Here is an 18,682-nt window from a genome sequence, read left to right on the forward strand (position 1 = left end):
AACCCTGCCTAAGACTCCAAACTGCAAGCAATGCAGATGTAGAAGCACGGTGGCTAGGAAAAACTCCCTAGGAAGAAACCTAGAGAGGAACCAGGCTCTGATGGGTGGCCAGTCCTCTTCTGGTTGTGCTGGGTGGAGATTATAAGAGTACATGGCCATTTAAGGCCAGATTGTTCTTCAAGATGTTCAAAGGTTCATAGATCACCAGCAGGGTCAAATAATAATCACAGTGGTTGAAGAGTGGTTGAGTATGTATTTGAATTAATTCTGATGAGCTTTCCTTGTTGTCATTCAGCCTGTAATTATCAAGGCCCTAGAGGACTGTGTCTTCTCTACCTGTAGTTATCAATACCTTAGAGGACTGTCTTCTCTACCTGTAGTTATCAATACCTTAGAGGACTGTGTCTTCTCTACCTGTAGTTATCAAAACCCTAGAGGACTGTCTTCTCTACCTGTAGTTATCAATACCCCAGAGGACTGTCTTCTCTACCTGTAGTTATCAATACCTTAGAGGACTGTGTCTTCTCTACCTGTAGTTATCAATACCCTAGAGGACTGTGTCTTCTCTACCTGTAGTTATCAATACCCTAGAGGACTGTGTCTTCTCTACCTGTAGTTATCAAAACCCTAGAGGACTGTGTCTTCTCTACCTGTAGTTATCAAAACCCTAGAGGACTGTGTCTTCTCTACCTGTAGTTATCAAAACCCTAGAGGACTGTCTTCTCTACCTGTAGTTATCAATACCCCAGAGGACTGTCTTCTCTACCTGTAGTTATCAATACCTTAGAGGACTGTGTCTTCTCTACCCGTAGTTATCAATACCCTAGAGGACTGTGTCTTCTCTACCTGTAGTTATCAATACCTTAGAGGACTGTGTCTTCTCTACCTGTAGTTATCAATACCCTAGAGGACTGTGTCTTCTCTACCTGTAGTTATCAATACCCTAGAGGACTGTGTCTTCTCTACCTGTAGTTATCAATACCCTAGAGGACTGTGTCTTCTCTACCTGTAGTTATCAATACCCTAGAGGACTGTGTCTTCTCTACCTGTAGTTATCAATACCCTAGAGGACTGTGTCTTCTCTACCTGTAGTTATCAATACCCCAGAGGACTGTCTTCTCAAGTTATCCCTAGAGGACTGTGTCTTCTCTACCTGTAGTTATTAGAGGATCAATATCCCTAGAGGACTGTCTTCTCTACCTGTAGTTATCAATACCCTAGAGGACTGTCTTCTGTAGTTATCAATACCCTAGAGGACCTGTAGTTATCAATACCCTAGAGGACTGTGTCTTCTCTACCTCTGTAGTTATCAATACCCAGAGGACTGTGTCTTCTCTACCTGTAGTTATCAATACCCTAGAGGACTGTGTCTTCTCTACCTGTAGTTATCAATATAGAGGACTGTCTTCTCTACCTGTAGTTATCAATACCCTAGAGGACTGTGTCTTCTAGAGGACTGTGTCCTGTAGTTATCAATACCCTAGAGGACTGGACTGTAGTACCTGTAGTTATCAATACCCTAGAGGACTGTGTCTTCTCTACCTGTAGTTATCAATACCCTAGAGGACTGTCTTCTCTACCTGTAGTTATCAATACCCTAGAGGACTGTGCCTTCTCTACCTGTAGTTATCAATACCCTAGAGGACTGTGTCTTCTCTACCTGTAGTTATCAATACCCGGTCCAGTCCAGATGGACTGTCATACGGTCCGGTCCAGTCCAGATGGACTGTCATACGGTCCGGTCCAGTCCAGATGGACTGTCATACGGTCCAGTCCAGATGGACTGTCATACGGTCCAGTCCAGATGGACTGTCATACGGTCCGGTCCAGATGGACTGTCATACGGTCCGGTCCAGATGGACTGTCATACGGTCCGGTCCAGATGGACTGTCATACGGTCCGGTCCAGATGGACTGTCATACGGTCCGGTCCAGATGGACTGTCATACGGTCCGGTCCAGATGGACTGTCATACGGTCCGGTCCAGATGGACTGTCATACGGTCCGGTCCAGATGGACTGTCATACAGTCTGGTCCAGTACGTGAAACCTTTACCGACACACTGGCTCTTAGTGTCTGGGCACAATGTTGCACTGTGCAGGTTACAGCTGAATGACAGGTATGTTTGTAAAACAGGTTTTTATTTAAAGCTATGTGTATACTGTTTATAATGTTCAGCTCCTTGCAGACAGGTCAACAGGTCGATTTTCACCTCTCCGTCTACTCCTCCCATCCCTGCTGAAGAAAGAAACACACTCATCCCTCCCTCCATCCCTCTATCACCACATACATATTCAACAGCCAGACAGTCCTAGAGCAGAGTTTTGGCCTGGGTGATTAAAGCCTAACACAACTCTGCATTTTGATAGTCATTAAATGAGGAAATGGGAACAGAACAAACCTGAGAGTCTATTGAATATTCTTCCAGCCACCCCTAACAATACATATGTGGGATGTGGAGAGAAAGCTAACCTGTCTGTATTTAAAGGCTCTGTTATCTGTGAGGCACAGAGGGGGGTGTGTGTGTGTGTGTGTAAGCGTGTGTGCGGTCTCGCTGAGGTAAGACTTGACCTGCCTGACGAGTGCACACCAACCCGCTGCCATTACAGGAGACCGTAGGTCCGTAACTAGGCAACTTGGACCCCCAGTACAAGATGGTGGTCAATGCAGTCAGACATCAGTCAATAACCTTAGCTTAACCCCCCCCCCCCCACACACACACACTTAAAAGCCTTTATGTACTGGCTGTAAAATGGTCCTTGCTCGGACACACACACACTCTCATATAAACACATTTAAAAGCCTAAGTACTGGCTGTAAAGCTTCCCTCTCTGCTCTCTGATCTCACACACCTTTTAGTGACTGAATAACTGACGAGAACACATTGTAAAAGGACTGTTGGGCAGACTGTGGCACATCATAAAATCTGTAGATTCCTGTGTGGACTACAAATGATGCTTTAACAGTAAATTCTCTTAGGAATTATAGCAGTTCTACTTTAACAGTAATGTATCATAGGAATACAATAGTTCTACTTTAACAGTAATGTCTCTTAGGAATTATAGCAGTTCTACTTTAACAGTAAATTCTCTTAGGAATACAATAGTTCTACTTTAAGTTGTTCTTCGATGCCATGGTTAAGAGTTCTGTTTTGTTGCTGATGTTCTGTACAGTTTAATCTTCACTGGTTTGGACAGGGCTGGACATCTTGACTAAGTTTGTTTTCCCAAAACCTTTTTGTAGTTTTCCCTCAACAACCCATCCCCTGAGCAGCGAGAGAGTAGGAACAATTGTAAACTCTATTTTTTGACAGTTAATCTTCTGTGCGTGAAGTGAATGAAATTCACATGACATGAAGCCCTTTCCTGTGCTATGAGTGGTCTGAGGAGTCGAGAGAACTAAACTACAATGCCGTCTTCTCTGTCGTGTTGATTGTCATACCGAACATTAGTTAGTGTGTGTTGGCAAGGGATGACTAAGGTAGAGCCATAGTATGGAAGTGATAGTGAATGGTGAAAACAGAGCAAAACTCCATTCCAAGAGCTCTCAGGAGATTGTCAGTGGGGGGGCCCAGCCCTCAGGAGATGCCTGCCGGGTTGAGTGTCAGTGGGGGGGCCCAGCCCTCAGGAGATGCCTGCCGGGTTGAGTGTCAGTGGGGGGGCCCAGCCCTCGGGGAGATGCCTGCCGGGTTGAGTGTCAGTGGGGGCCCAGCCCTCAGGAGATGCCTGCCGGGTTGAGTGTCAGTGGGGGCCCAGCCCTCAGGAGATGCCTGCCGGGTTGAGTGTCAGTGGGGGCCCAGCCCTCAGGAGATGCCTGCCGGGTTGAGTGTCAGTGGGGGCCCAGCCCTCAGGAGATGCCTGCCGGGTTGAGTGTCAGTGGGGGGCCCAGCCCTCAGGAGATGCCTGCCGGGTTGAGTGTCAGTGGGGGGGGGGCCCAGCCCTCAGGAGATGCCTGCCGGGTTGAGTGTCAGTGGGGGGGCCCAGCCCTCAGGAGATGTTCCCCGGGACCAGTGTCAGTGGGGGGGCCCAGCCCTCAGGGAGATGCCTGCCAGGTTGAGTGTCAGTGGGAGGGCCCAGCCCTCCTTTCTTCTGTTCCTTCGCATTATCTCACTCTTATTTATTTCTCTCTGGTGCTAATTTATTTATATTTTTCTCTCCTTTCTTTGTCTAACTCTTTCTCAATCTCTACTTTTTGTATCCCCCCCCCCCCTGATGGGTATCACCATGGGGGGTCAGTCAGGTCTTCTTTAAAAAGCGATGAGAGTTAAGTGTGTCATTTTTCTCTCTAAATGGATCATTTGTATTTATTTGCCTGACTGTCACAGAGCCGGGTCTTAACCAGAGAGAACATGAAGGCTTTTTAAGAGGCCCCAGCTTCACCTCCTAACCCTATTATAGCCCAAGTGCTTGTAAATGATGATAAATGGACCTTGTACCTTTTGAGAACTCAATCTGGGCCCTGTAATCCATACTCATGGACATAGGGAAGATAGATCCTACTGTGGGTGTCAGTTTATGGTCAACATATGGTTTTGGATAAATGGATGGAGAAATATTGCACCCATACGTGTAACATATGTGTGACACAATACTGTACAGTGAAAGTCACTTAGATGTCAGTATGCCTCTGGGTTTTATTTTCTTGACAAAATTAAGCAAGAAGATGGTTTTTGTCTGGCTAGAGAGACTACCTTAGTACAGTGGAATAGTTATGCCTTTTCAATGAGCCGACTGGTGTCGGGGAAGGAGAGAGGAAAGGATGGTTTTCTATGAGCCGACTGTTTCTGTTTCTACGCCCTATAGAGGGACGGATCTAGTTAGTCTGTTTCTACGCTCTATAGAGGGACGGATCTAGTTAGTCTGTTTCTACGCCCTATAGAGGGACGGATCTAGTTAGTCTGTTTCTACGCTCTATAGAGGGACGGATCTAGTTAGTCTGTTTCTACGCCCTATAGGAGGAACAGATCTAGTTAGTCTGTTTCTAGAAGTAACACAGCATAGCTAACCAACTAGTCGCTTAGTACAGAATCTCTTGCCCTCTTCCTCTTTTTCCTTCTCTCTTTCATTCGCCTTTCTGTTCATCCCTCAAACCTACGTGCTTCATTATCCTTTTATCTCCCCCCTCCTTCACCCTCTTCCCCATGCTACATCTTTCTTCTACTGGCTTTATTTAGTGTATCTCTCTGCCCTGTCCCCTCCTCTCCTTCACCCTCGTCCCCTTGCTACATCTTTCTTCTACTGGCTTTATTTAGTGTATCTCTCTGCCCTGTCCCCTCCTCTCCTTCACCCTCATCCCCATGCTACATCTTTCTTCTACTGGCTTTATTTAGTGTATCTCTCTGCCCTGTCCCCTCCTCTCCTTCACCCTCTTCCCCATGCTACATCTTTCTTCTACTGGCTTTATTTAGTGTATCTCTCTGCCCTGTCCCCTCCTCTCCTTCACCCTCTTCCCCATGCTACATCTTTCTTCTACTGGCTTTATTTAGTGTATCTCTCTGCCCTGTCCCCTGCCCTCCTTCACCCCTCCCCATGCTACATCCTTCACCCTCTTCCCCATGCTACATCTTTCTTCTACTGGCTTTATTTAGTGTATCTCTCTGCCCTGTCCCCTCCTCTCCTTCACCCTCTTCCCCATGCTACATCTTTCTTCTACTGGCTTTATTTAGTGTCTCTCTCTGTCTCTCTCTCTCTCTCTTGCCCACTCCTCTCTCGTTCTTTCTCCGCGTCTCTGATAAAGCATCTCATCTCAATGCGGCTCCCTGCGGTCTGTCATATGTCTCCCCTCTCCAGCTTGATTTATGTGGCTGTGGTGTATAAACCATAGTGTAGCTATATGAAACAAACCCTAAGCGTCCCCTCTCTCCTGCTCTATCTATGGATCAAGGGGGGGGGGAGGAAAGGAGGGAGAGGAGGATGGAGGGGAAACGTATCTCGTATCAATAGAGCTATGTTGGCATGGAGACCTTTACTGATGGCCTCCTATATAAGCAGGGAGATGTATTGTCCCCCCACTCCGTAGGTACAGTACACACACCTCCCCTCTCGCCCCGCTCCGCGTCTCCATTTGTTTCAATCTCTCCCCCTCTGAAGTTTTATTCAATATCCCAGGCTCCTCGGAGGGGGGTGGCCATGCAGTGAGAGGGGATTTTTGATTGACAGCAGATGGATTTGACCTGCGAATGAATCTTCTGGTTGTCTGTGTTAGAGAAGGGGAATGAGAGGGAGGAAGAAGGATAGGAACTGCGAGACAAAGAGAGAAAAACGGAAAGGGAGAGAGAAACCGTGAGGGAGAGAAACCGAGAAGGAGAGAGGCAGAGATCATACAAATCTATATGTCTGACAGTTCAGAGGAGCCATTCGGTCTCTTCCCAACCCTGAACAAAGAGCATTGTAAAAACAAATATGAACCATGGTCCCCCTCAGCTTTCTGACCCATTACGTCAGAACATATTAGCTACAAGTCTGATCTTAGACCACAAACAACTGTTTCCTCCTCAAAGGTCACAGCATTGAAACGTTTTTGTGCTTTTGATTCCTGTGGGGTCGAGAAACCGATAGAGGGGGGAGAAGGGGGATGTTTACGGATGCCCCAGTGTTCAGGTTTCATGGGAACAGGATGAATCACTGCTGTTTCTGACTACATGTAAATATATCATAGACAGTTCCCTGGGAATGGTATTCACTATGTGGTGCTACAGTACCTTGCCCTTGACTACTCCACTAACAAAACTACAAAACCTTTCTCTGAGGTTGTATTGGGAACAGTTGCTGTGCTGTGGCTATGCAGCACACAGGCCGACTGTATTACAGGTGATAGTAACTGATGAGGGAGAGCCTAATGTAATATTGAGAAGGCAGAAATTCTCTTTCTCTGTCTCTTTCTCACTCTCCTCTACCCGTGGCTGTGAGAATGAGTTAATATTCATCTTAATGATGGATGATGAATGACCCTGCGTGAGCCAGAGTGTGTGTGTGTGTGTGACAGTGTTATTGTCCTGATTAACTAAAAAACACTGGCTCAGGTCTCTCTATGGAGTAGGGAAAGAGAAGGAAGGAATGAGAACTGGTTTATCTCTCATTTCCTCTCTCTCTCTTACCCTTTTCCTCGCTCTCTTACCCTTTTCCTCACTCTCTCTTACCCTTTTCCTCACTCTCTTACCCTCTTTCTCTCGCTCTCTTACCCTTTCTCTCGCTCTCTTACCCTCTTTCTCTCGCTCTCTTACCCTCTTCCTCTCTAGGTGTTCTACCCCCCCCTCTCTCTCTCTGTCATCTGTAATGGTTTCTAAGAGAAACAAACACTTGTGTTGTATCAGCAGGCTGCACCTGGCATTAACGCAAACGCTTAAGAAAATAATTAGCGTGTGTGTGTGTGGCTGCCTGGTCCCTGAAGATGCCCAAAGGCAGTGGAATGAATGCTACAGTATAGGAGCTGCAGGAGGAGAATTCTGCTGCCTGTGTATGTGAGACACACTGTCATCCTTCACCGCAGAGACTTGGAGAAATGGGCATGTCACTCCGAAGGCAATGAGTGGATTCTCTCGGTGCTTGAAGAGCTTCTATGTATATGAGATGGCGCGTTATGTTCGATCACTGCTCAAATGTGAAGAATAGTGACAGCCTACAGTACCATCAGAAATATCCATTAAATGGAAAGTTAACAACTGTAAGAATATATTTCTGATCATCCAATACTTTGCTGCCTCGTGTCAATAGGTGCCTTACTCGCCTACTTGCTGTTAAATGCAGTGGTGGCTGGTGACATCCCTTTGGCCATAATACCATGGCCATGTGTTGGCGGCCATACTCAGAGGTCCCATGCAACCAGCCCTCCTGCATCGCATCCTGGGTAATGAACCATGTGGCCGTTGTGTCCTTTCAATCCCAACAGGAGGGTGAATTCTCACTACAGGCAGTAAATCCAACACCTGATTGGAACTGGAGGGGCTCAGCTGTGCCCCTAATGCCCCTCCAAGGATCAGAAAGGTGCTGACAGGCGAAATCAGCACGTGTGTGCTAACTGCTAAAGGATGATGATGCCAACATTAGCATAATGGCCCTAACATGTGCAGGTGTATCTTTTATGTATGGGTGGTTTATGGGGTGTGCTAACTGTCAAGAGACAGATCCTGCTAGCTGTTAGCATGAGATCATTGGTGCAGTTGATAGTCATTGCTGCTGAGATTAGCGAAAAGGCACTAACGCTTTGGGACCCATATGGCATTGCAGTGGTGATGAAAGACCATTTGTGGACTGAAGCTAGTCTTTAGCTTAAGATAAGCATTGCGATGTACAACTAGCACGAAAGTGGAACAATTTGGTGGCTCAACAGTACTGAACTATGCAGACCATTTTGGTTAGCATTAGCGCACTTGTGATGTTTGATACACTGACACCTCAGTGTCAATAGTTGTTTCCGCGGTGTCAGTAGTTGTTTCCGCGGTGTCAGTAGTTGTTTCTGCGGTGTCAGTAGCTGTTTCCGCGGTGTCAGTAGCTGTTGCCGCGGTGTCAGTAGCTGTTGCCGCGGTGTCAGTAGCTGTTGCCGCGGTGTCAGTAGCTGTTGCCGCGGTGTCAGTAGCTGTTTCCGCGGTGTCAGTAGCTGTTTCCGCGGTGTCAGTAGCTGTTTGCCGCGGTGTCAGTAGCTGTTTCCGCGGTGTCAGTAGCTGTTGCCGCGGTGTCAGTAGCTGTTTGCCGCGGTGTCAGTAGCTGTTGCCGCGGTGTCAGCAGCTGTTTCCGCGGTGTCAGTAGTTGTTGCCGCGGTGTCAGCAGCTGTTTCCGCGGTGTGAATGGCTATTTGGTGTCAGAAGTAAGGACTTGCCATTTGGGTGCTGTATTCCTCAAATAAATGTTTATTTGTGAAGTACACAGTTTACAGGTGTAAAAGGTGCAGTGAAAATGCCTGTGTGCCATTTCCCTTTAACATTGCAGTACAATAATCAATCAGTCAATAAATGTCCACTTAGCACGACCAAGGGGACAGCTAGCTATAGGAGAGGGTGTGGCAATGCAATCAGAAACCTAAAGTCATGCAGGCTCTATCAATCAATACTGATACTTAGTTCTCAGGTGTGTCGTCAATAAACCCACGAGAGTCATCATCTTCATCACTATGATGAAGGGTTTCCTATCTCAGTACTTGTTGTTGTTGTGGATTTTCTTTTTCTTGATCCTTTTTGTCCTCCTGTTTATTCTCTGGGTGTGTCCGTATTAGACATTGTTTGGCCAGTGTGTTTTCTGAGGAGAAAAGAGAACACAATTAGCCATAGAAAATAAACCCTGCATAGATCTCCTGTTTCCAGAGGGACGGGTATAGAACCTTTCTCCTGGTGACAGGATGGCACGGCTCGCCAATATTCACACGTCCTCTGGCCCTTCCATTGACGTGGGGAGCCTCTAATGAATGGATTGGCATGCCCGTCACTGTTGCGCTGACGGTTGCTTCCATTGGCTGGATCAACCTTTGGCCCCATCTCTTCTACAGTCTGACTGATCCCAGATGAACCACTGCTGTGGGATGGGGAGTGGGCCGAATGGGCAGGACAATTTCATGTTTTTGTGTGTCTCTCGCTCTCTTCTCTCTCCTGCTGTCAGTAAATGGGGAATGTTAGTAGTTGTTTTTTAGGTGTGTATGTGTGAGCTGATGTGATTGATTTGAATGTGTAATGTGTGTAGTGTATGATATTGATTGTAAATACTAAAGTCTGTCTCCTCCAGGCGGTTTGAGGTGAGTCCAGTGTGTGCTGATCTGCAGGGTCAGATCCTGAAGTGCTACCAGGAACACAGTGGGAAGACGCTGCTCTGCTCCACCATCGCCTCCCGCTACCTGCAGTGTGTCAACCAAGCTAAACAGGTGGGCCCACGTGGTGGGGGGGTGTGTGTGTGTACCTTGGGATACGTATGAATAACTTGTTGGTGTCTATCCCCATCTACTGTCATTTATAAGACTTGTTGTTTTGTTTACAAATCTCTACTGTCTCAAAAGGAAAGCATGAAGGAGTTCTACGTCTAATGAAAGCCTCTGTTTATTCCCATATTGCTGCATGATTTTGTTGTCTGAAAAGAATGGAAATAATGATCTTGCCCCCCTATGGGCAACCGCTACAGACATTAGAAAGTAAGTTGTACTGTTCCAGGATCTGTCTCTCCCAGTAGAGTAGCTATGGGCAACCGCTACAGACATTAGAAAGTAAGTTGTACTGTTCCAGGATCTGTCTCTCCCAGTAGAGTAGCTATGGGCAACCGCTACAGACATTAGAAAGTAAGTTGTACTGTTCCAGGATCTGTCTCTCCCAGTAGAGTAGCTATGGGCAACCGCTACAGACATTAGAAAGTAAGTTGTACTGTTCCAGGATCTGTCTCTCCCAGTAGAGTAGCTATGGGCAACCGCTACAGACATTAACAACATGGTTGTTGCCGACCAAACAGACACGTCTTTCTCTCTGCATCCCTCTCATTGAAAAATGTGCATCTTAGAGCACTGTCAATAAACACACACTCGCATAGCTCGACTGGTCACACATACACACACACACACACACATACTCACACAACACACACACACACACATACTCACACAAACACACACACACACACATACACACACACACATATACACACACACACACTAATAAAGACTCTTGGTTGCCCCTGCGTTTGAGACAATAGTGTTTCTCGCTTGCTAAAACTCACTCTAAACTGTAGGTTCAGAGGAAAGGTCTATTTCCATAATACCTGCTGACGCTGGCTGCTTTCTTTCACTGCTTAAGTGTGTGTTTAATTTAATAAGGTCCAGGCCAGACGACCAGGTCAGACGGTGCCGTTCTGATACCTTCTTCTTTATTTCTCTCAAGTCATTGGAAAGTGGACGTGTTTTAGGCCCTCTAAGAAACGCATATGGTAATGGTATTGTCTCAACGTTGATATTAATGGCACACACACACAAAACACACACACACACACACTTTCCTCTGGCACTTTTCAATATACAGTGGTAGAGTCAGACAAAACCCAATTTATATTCAGATAGGTTTTCTATTAGATTTTTTCTTTTACAATTTGACAGTTTCTAGAGAACTGTGTTCCTCCGCTCTCCCTCGGGTATTAGTAATACATCTAGGCCCAGGGGGGCGGCTAGGTTTTAAGATATACATCATGTAAATAACACTATGTATTATTCATTTGTACGAGTGCTACCTACCTGTAGCCTCTTTGGAATCCCACAAGGCTGTGTGTTCCCTGCCGCACACATTCACTCCTCTGATCTTGTAAATGTGGAAATCAGCCTGGAATATTATGGGAAGCCACAGAGTTGATCAGCTTCCCGCAATCAAAATACACTCGTAGTAGAGAGTTATCTGTGTAAGAAAGCTGTTACAATCATCAGGTGAGAGATGAAACAGAGCCCTGATAGAGCTCTACAGCAGGGGATACAGCCCACTGCAGAGGGACAATATAACCTAGTTAAAAGAATAGGAGAAGAGGTGATACAGCCCACTGCAGAGGGACAATATAACCTAGTTAAAAGAATAGGAGACGAGGTGATACAGCCCACTGCAGAGGGACAATATAACCTAGTTAAAAGAATAGGAGAAGAGGTGATACAGCCCACTGCAGAGGGACAATATAACCTAGTTAAAAGAATAGGAGAAGAGGTGATACAGCCCACTGCAGAGGGACAATATAACCTAGTTAAAAGAATAGGAGAAGAGGTGATACAGCCCACTGCAGAGGGACAATATAACCTAGTTAAAAGAATAGGAGACGAGGGATACAGCCCACTGCAGAGGGACAATATAACCTAGTTAAAAGAATAGGAGACGAGGTGATACACAGCCCACTGCAGAGGGACAATATAACCTAGTTAAAAGAATAGGAGAAGAGGGGATACAGCCCACTGCAGAGGGACAATATAACCTAGTTAAAAGAATAGGAGAAGAGGTGATACAGCCCACTGCAGAGGGACAATATAACCTAGTTAAAAGAATAGGAGAAGAGGTGATACAGCCCACTGCAGAGGGACAATATAACCTAGTTAAAAGAATAGGAGAAGAGGTGATACAGCCCACTGCAGAGGGACAATATAACCTAGTTAAAAGAATAGGAGAAGAGGTGATACAGCCCACTGCAGAGGGACAATATAACCTAGTTAAAAGAATAGGAGAAGAGGTGATACAGCCCACTGCAGAGGGACAATATAACCTAGTTAAAAGAATAGGAGAAGAGGGAAACAGCCCACTGCAGAGGGACAATATAACCTAGTTAAAAGAATAGGAGAAGAGGCCCACTGCAGAGGGATAACAGCCCACTGCAGAGGGACAATATAACCTAGTTAAAAGAATAGGAGAAGAGGGGATACAGCCCACTGCAGAGGGACAATATAACCTAGTTAAAAGAATAGGAGAAGAGGGGATACAGCCCACTGCAGAGGGACAATATAACCTAGTTAAAAGAATAGGAGAGAGGGGATACAGCCCACTGCAGAGGGACAATATAACCTAGTTAAAAGAATAGGAGAAGAGGTGATACAGCCCACTGCAGAGGGACAATATAACCTAGTTAAAAGAATAGGAGAAGAGGGGAAACAGCCCACTGCAGAGGGACAATATAACCTAGTTAAAAGAATAGGAGAAGAGGGGAAACAGCCCACTGCAGAGGGACAATATAACCTAGTTAAAAGAATAGGAGACGAGGGGATACAGCCCACTGCAGAGGGCAATATAACCTAGTTAAAAGAATAGGAGAATAGAAGAGGGAAACAGCCCACTGCAGAGGGACAATATAACCTAGTTAAAAGAATAGGAGACGAGGGGATACAGCCCACTGCAGAGGGACAATATAACCTAGTTAAAAGAATAGGAGAAGAGGGGAAACAGCCCACTGCAGAGGGACAATATAACCTAGTTAAAAGAATAGGAGAAGAGGGGATACAGCCCACTGCAGAGGGACAATATAACCTAGTTAAAAGAATAGGAGACGAGAGGGGATACAGCCCACTGCAGATGTACAATATAACCTAGTTAAAAGAATAGGAGAAGAGGGGAAACAGCCCACTGCAGAGGGACAATATAACCTAGTTAAAAGAATAGGAGACGAGGGGATACAGCCCACTGCAGATGTACAATATAACCTAGTTAAAAGAATAGGAGACGAGGGGATACAGCCCACTGCAGAGGGACAATATAACCTAGTTAAAAGAATAGGAGAAGAGGGGAAACAGCCCACTGCAGAGGGACAATATAATAGTTAAAAGAATAGGAACGGGTCCAGATACAGCCCACTGCAGAGGGACAATATAACCTAGTTAAAAGAATAGAAGAGGGGATACAGCCCACTGCAGAGGGACAATATAACCTAGTTAAAAGAATAGAAGAGGGGATACAGCCCACTGCAGAGGGACAATATAACCTAGTTAAAAGAATAGGAGAAGAGGGGATACAGCCCACTGCAGAGGGACAATATAACCTAGTTAAAAGAATAGGAGAAGAGGGGATACAGCCCACTGCAGAGGGACAATATAACCTAGTTAAAAGAATAGGAGAAGAGGGAAACAGCCCACTGCAGAGGGACAATATAACCTAGTTAAAAGAATAGGAGACGAGGGGATACAGCCCACTGCAGAGGGACAATATAACCTAGTTAAAAGAATAGGAGACGAGGGGATACAGCCCACTGCAGAGGGACAATATAACCTAGTTAAAAGAATAGGAGAAGAGGGGAAACAGCCCACTGCAGAGGGACAATATAACCTAGTTAAAAGAATAGGAGAAGAGGGAAACAGCCCACTGCAGAGCCCACTGACAATATAACCTAGTTAAAAGAATAGGAGAAGAGGGGATACAGCCCACTGCAGAGGGACAATATAACCTAGTTAAAAGAATAGGAGACGAGGTGATACAGCCCACTGCAGAGGGACAATATAACCTAGTTAAAAGAATAGAAGAGGTGATACAGCCCACTGCAGAGGGACAATATAACCTAGTTAAAAGAATAGGAGAAGAGGTGATACAGCCCACTGCAGAGGGACAATATAACCTAGTTAAAAGAATAGAAGAGGTGATACAGCCCACTGCAGAGGGACAATATAACCTAGTTAAAAGAATAGGAGACGAGGGGATACAGCCCACTGCAGAGGGACAATATAACCTAGTTAAAAGAATAGGAGAAGAGGTGATACAGCCCACTGCAGAGGGACAATATAACCTAGTTAAAAGAATAGAAGAGGTGATACAGCCCACTGCAGAGGGACAATATAACCTAGTTAAAAGAATAGGAGACGAGGGGATACAGCCCACTGCAGAGGGACAATATAACCTAGTTAAAAGAATAGGAGACGAGGTGATACAGCCCACTGCAGAGGGACAATATAACCTAGTTAAAAGAATAGGAGACGAGGGGATACAGCCCACTGCAGAGGGACAATATAACCTAGTTAAAAGAATAGGAGACGAGGTGATACAGCCCACTGCAGAGGGACAATATAACCTAGTTAAAAGAATAGGAGACGAGGTGATACAGCCCACTGCAGAGGGACAATATAACCTAGTTAAAAGAATAGGAGAAGAGGTAAAACAGCCCACTGCAGAGGGACAATATAACCTAGTTAAAAGAATAGGAGAAGAGGTAATGAAAGTGGGGTCGTAATGGTTTATTATTTTATTATTGTTATTTTTTTTGCAGATGCGGTCCAGTAGCTACACAGTAACCGAGCAGGAAGCTATGTGGAGGGGTCAAAAGGTCAAATTTATCAAGCACCAGATAAGACCTAGATGGGGTCAAATCTCTGCCTCTCAACCTGCGCTCCTACTCTTATCTGTGTCTCAATTCATCTTTCTGTGATTCATTGCATCCTTCTCAATCTTCTTGAAGGAGAAAGTCCAATGTCCCTCACCTTTGACCTTCTCCAACGTGTTTGGGAAGGAGGCAAGGAGAGGGAGTAGGCTAATCGACGAAAGATGATGAATTGAGAAATAGCCCCAGTTGCTATAAAAGACACTTCACACTCCACACAAAACCCCAACCTCCAAGGTTCAAACGGCCCACTAAACCACTAAACAAGCCCGTAATGAATTACCCCTAGATAGGATTGTCCACTCCATCACCATTGAACACATAATAATAATAATAATAATAATAATAATAATAATAATATGACGACATCATCTGTCTTAGTATTGACTGGGCCAAGAGAGGGGAAAGACTACAGGGTTGTCATCAGACAGGCCTTTGTGACTGATAATTACCAGTATTCCTTATCATCAGCCCGCGATAATATTTAGACCTTGATGGCCTCTCTTGCACGCGCACACACACACACACACACACACTCCCTGTCACTTTATAATACACACAATGCTAAACGGGTCCAGATAGCGACTGACTGGGGTTATTATATAGAAAGAGGGGGAATAGAGCGACTGGAAGGACCGATAAAGAGGAAGAAGAGTCTTTTGAGAGGCCCATGAATAGAACGTTTATCACGGGGGCCGATCTCTCTCGCTCTCTCTCTTCATTGCATATTCACGCCGCATGACCACTTCTTGCCTGGTTGCCTCCCCCAGTCATCTTGGATCTCAGAGGTCTTACTAGCTGCTATAGCTTTTTTGGGATGTAAAAATCTCAAATAAATGTTCCTTGTTGACGGTCTTTGCACAGAGTTGAAACAGGGTTTAAAACAGCTTGTTCTATGTTTGACGTGATCCTGCTGTAAACCAGTTAGCATGCTCTCTGACCATATCTATTCAGTTCGGCTACCTCCGTTCTGTCATTTCACAGCATTAGCTACCTAATGTGTCTGTTAGGTTGGACAGAGTAAATGTTGTTCATCTGTAATGACTGGTATCATGGTAGTATAGAGTGTGTTGTCTGTTAGGTTGGACAGAGTAAATGTTGTTCATCTGTAATGACTGGTATCATGGTAGTATAGAGTGTGTTGTCTGTTAGGTTGGACAGAGTAAATGTTGTTCATCTGTAATGACTGGTATCATGGTAGTATAGAGTGTAGTCTAGTGTGTAGAATGAATTGATCCGCTTGCTGTTAGACAGTTATAGGGAGGCACCAACATGGATGAATCTAATCTAGAACACAAATCAATCTACTTCCCTCTCTCCCCCTCCCTCCCTCTCTCCCCCCCTATCTGTATTCAATCGCTTTGGCTTTTTCTCCTTTGTTCTCCCTCTTAAGTAAAACATTTTTGGGGCCACTTTTCTGTGTTCCCTTCCCCCACATTGTTTTCCTCTCCCCTCCCCATCTCCTCTAATTGTTCTCACCACACTTCTCCTGGAATGTTTCATTGTGAGGCAGCAAGTGCTATAGCCTGTATCAAATGGGGATTGACCGGTAGGGTGATGTGTTGGGGATTGACCGGGAGGGTGATGTGTTGGGGATTGACCGGTAGGGTGATGTGTTGGGGATTGACCGGGAGGGTGATGTGTTGGGGATTGACCGGGAGGGTGATGTGTTGGGGATTGACCGGGAGGGTGATGTGTTGGGGATTGACCGGGAGGGTGATGTGTTGGGGATTGACCGGGAGGGTGATGTGTTGGGGATTGACCGGGAGGGTGATGTGTTGGGGATTGACCGGGAGGGTGATGTGTTGGGGATTGACCGGGAGGGTGATGTGTTGGGGATTTGTGGCAAGAGTTATCGCTAATATGAAATCCCCTCCTTCCCTCTCTCTCTCTACCTCCCTCCTCCCCTCTCTCACATTCTCTCTTTTTTTATCCTGTTGTTCCAGAACAAGTTGAGGACTGGGGGCTAAGAGTGAGGTGCTGTGGCATTACGGTTTATCAACCCTTTATCGTCTGCAAATGAGTGGAGAGGAGAGGAAGCACCAGAGATCGCAACCCCGACTCGAGGTAGAAACAGAACCGCAACCTGACCAGAACCAGGAACACAAGACAACCAGACAACCCTGAGAGAGATGGACACCCGTTAGCCCAACACCCTTCTCCCCCACACCCCCACTGACCCCAAACCCGTTACTCCTTCGTAAGATCCCACCTACAGTACCTACACCCCTTCTCCCCCACCCCACTCCACTGCATGTCTATCTCTACTACCAAGAGGGAGGAGGACAACGGTAGCACTTCCTAAAGAGTACCACGCAGTAGCTCCATCACGCAGCAGCAGTAGGAGAAGTGCAACTGTCCGCCATGTTGGAGACGCATGAATACATGCAGAGACGGAGAGTTTAAGCCTAGGCGGAGTCCACCAGAACCAATGCAGGTCCAGAGCTGAAGATATCCTCACGGACTGAACCAGTATCATTACCAACACGCATCACCAACCAACCAGCTCACCCCTCTTACAAAGCCACTAGTCCGCCCCATCACCACCCAACCAGCTCACCTCCCTTACAAAGCCACTAGTGCGCCCCATCACCACCCAACCAGCTCACCTCCCTTACAAAGCCACTAGTCCGCCCCATCACCACCCAACCAGCTCACCTCCCTTACAAAGCCACTAGTCCGCCCCATCACCACCCAACCAGCTCACCTCCCTTACAAAGCCACTAGTCCGCCCCATCACCACCCAACCAGCTCACCTCCCTTACAAAGCCACTAGTCCGCCCCATCACCACCCAACCAGCTCACCTCCCTTACAAAGCCACTAGTGCGCCCCATCACCACCCAACCAGCTCACCTCCCTTACAAAGCCACTAGTCCGCCCCATCACTAACCAACCAGCTCACCTCCCTTACAAAGCCACTAGTCCGCCCCATCACCACCCAACCAGCTCACCTCCCTTACAAAGCCACTAGTGCGCCCCATCACCACCCAACCAGCTCACCCCTCTTACAAAGCCACTAGTCCGCCCCATCACCACCCAACCAGCTCACCCCTCTTACAAAGCCACTAGTGCGCCCCATCACCACACCCTCTATCATAAACCTACATGATCACATGACTTCTATCCACCAGGCTTCACCCTACTGTATCCCTCTATCCACTATATAAACCTACATGATCACATGACTTCTATCCACCAGGCTTCACCCTACTGTATCCCTCTATCCACTATATAAACCTACATGATCACATGACTTCTATCCACCAGGCTTCACCCTACTGTATCCCTCTATCCCTGTGCACTGTCCTGCACACACACCATTGTGTTCCAGTGTGTTAGTAATGCATCTACTTGTTTTGTTTTCATCCCAACCGTGTCACAATCACTTCTGACACGTCTGATCAGAGGAAATTAAAGAATGAATCCGGAATTGACCTTGTTGTCGTTGAATGTGTCTCACAATATTAAATGTGAAAGAGAGGGTGTGTGTGTGAAAGAGACTTCCTATTGTGTAGTCTCTGTGTTGTGTATTTCTATGTAAGTGACATCAGAAGAACGACTGTTCTTCAGCGACGGAGCCACAGTCATCTTGTCTCCCTGGCGACAACGCACCTGGCAGACGAAGAGATGGCGAAACCCACCCAGAGAGAGAGATGGAAAGGAAGAGAGGGAACACTCCTCACACTTGTATCCTCCTCTCTTCCCTTCCTCTCAGACATGTCATCAGTCCTCTGTGCTGCTCCAGTTCAGTGGAGGACTACAAATCTAATACTACCAGCAACGACACTGCTTCACAATGCCGTCTGCACTCTATACCTGTGTGTGTGTGTGTGTGTGTGTGTGTGTGTGTGTGTGTGTGTGTGATCCGTGGTCTGTTGGGATGTCAGGTTCATCATCCC

The 18,682-nt window shown here is 46.4% G+C and overlaps 1 protein-coding gene and 1 long non-coding RNA gene across 7 annotated transcripts in view; both read left to right on the forward strand.

Moving 5' to 3' along the window:
* Nucleotides 1-18,217, forward strand: part of chchd3a (coiled-coil-helix-coiled-coil-helix domain containing 3a) — a 96,014-nt gene extending 77,797 nt beyond the window's left edge. For 4 of the 6 annotated variants that reach the window (XM_042318329.1, XM_042318334.1, XM_042318330.1 and 1 more), the window contains 3 exons: nucleotides 9,710-9,845; nucleotides 10,057-10,109; nucleotides 16,729-18,217. In XM_042318329.1, coding sequence (XP_042174263.1) covers nucleotides 9,710-9,845; nucleotides 10,057-10,109; nucleotides 16,729-16,738 — 199 coding nt within the window. In that variant the 3' untranslated portion in view covers nucleotides 16,739-18,217. The remainder of the gene's footprint in view (nucleotides 1-9,709; nucleotides 9,846-10,056; nucleotides 10,110-16,728) is intronic. The other 2 variants (XM_042318331.1, XM_042318332.1) reach the window with 1 other exon arrangement.
* Nucleotides 13,805-14,616, forward strand: LOC121845939. Its single transcript, XR_006082880.1, has 2 exons — nucleotides 13,805-13,882; nucleotides 13,937-14,616. It is a non-coding gene; the product is annotated as an uncharacterized LOC121845939 (long non-coding RNA).
* Nucleotides 18,218-18,682: the final 465 nt, after the last annotated feature.

This window comes from Oncorhynchus tshawytscha, unplaced genomic scaffold (genome assembly GCF_018296145.1).
Source record: "Oncorhynchus tshawytscha isolate Ot180627B unplaced genomic scaffold, Otsh_v2.0 Un_contig_4327_pilon_pilon, whole genome shotgun sequence".
Lineage (NCBI taxonomy): Eukaryota > Metazoa > Chordata > Actinopteri > Salmoniformes > Salmonidae > Oncorhynchus > Oncorhynchus tshawytscha.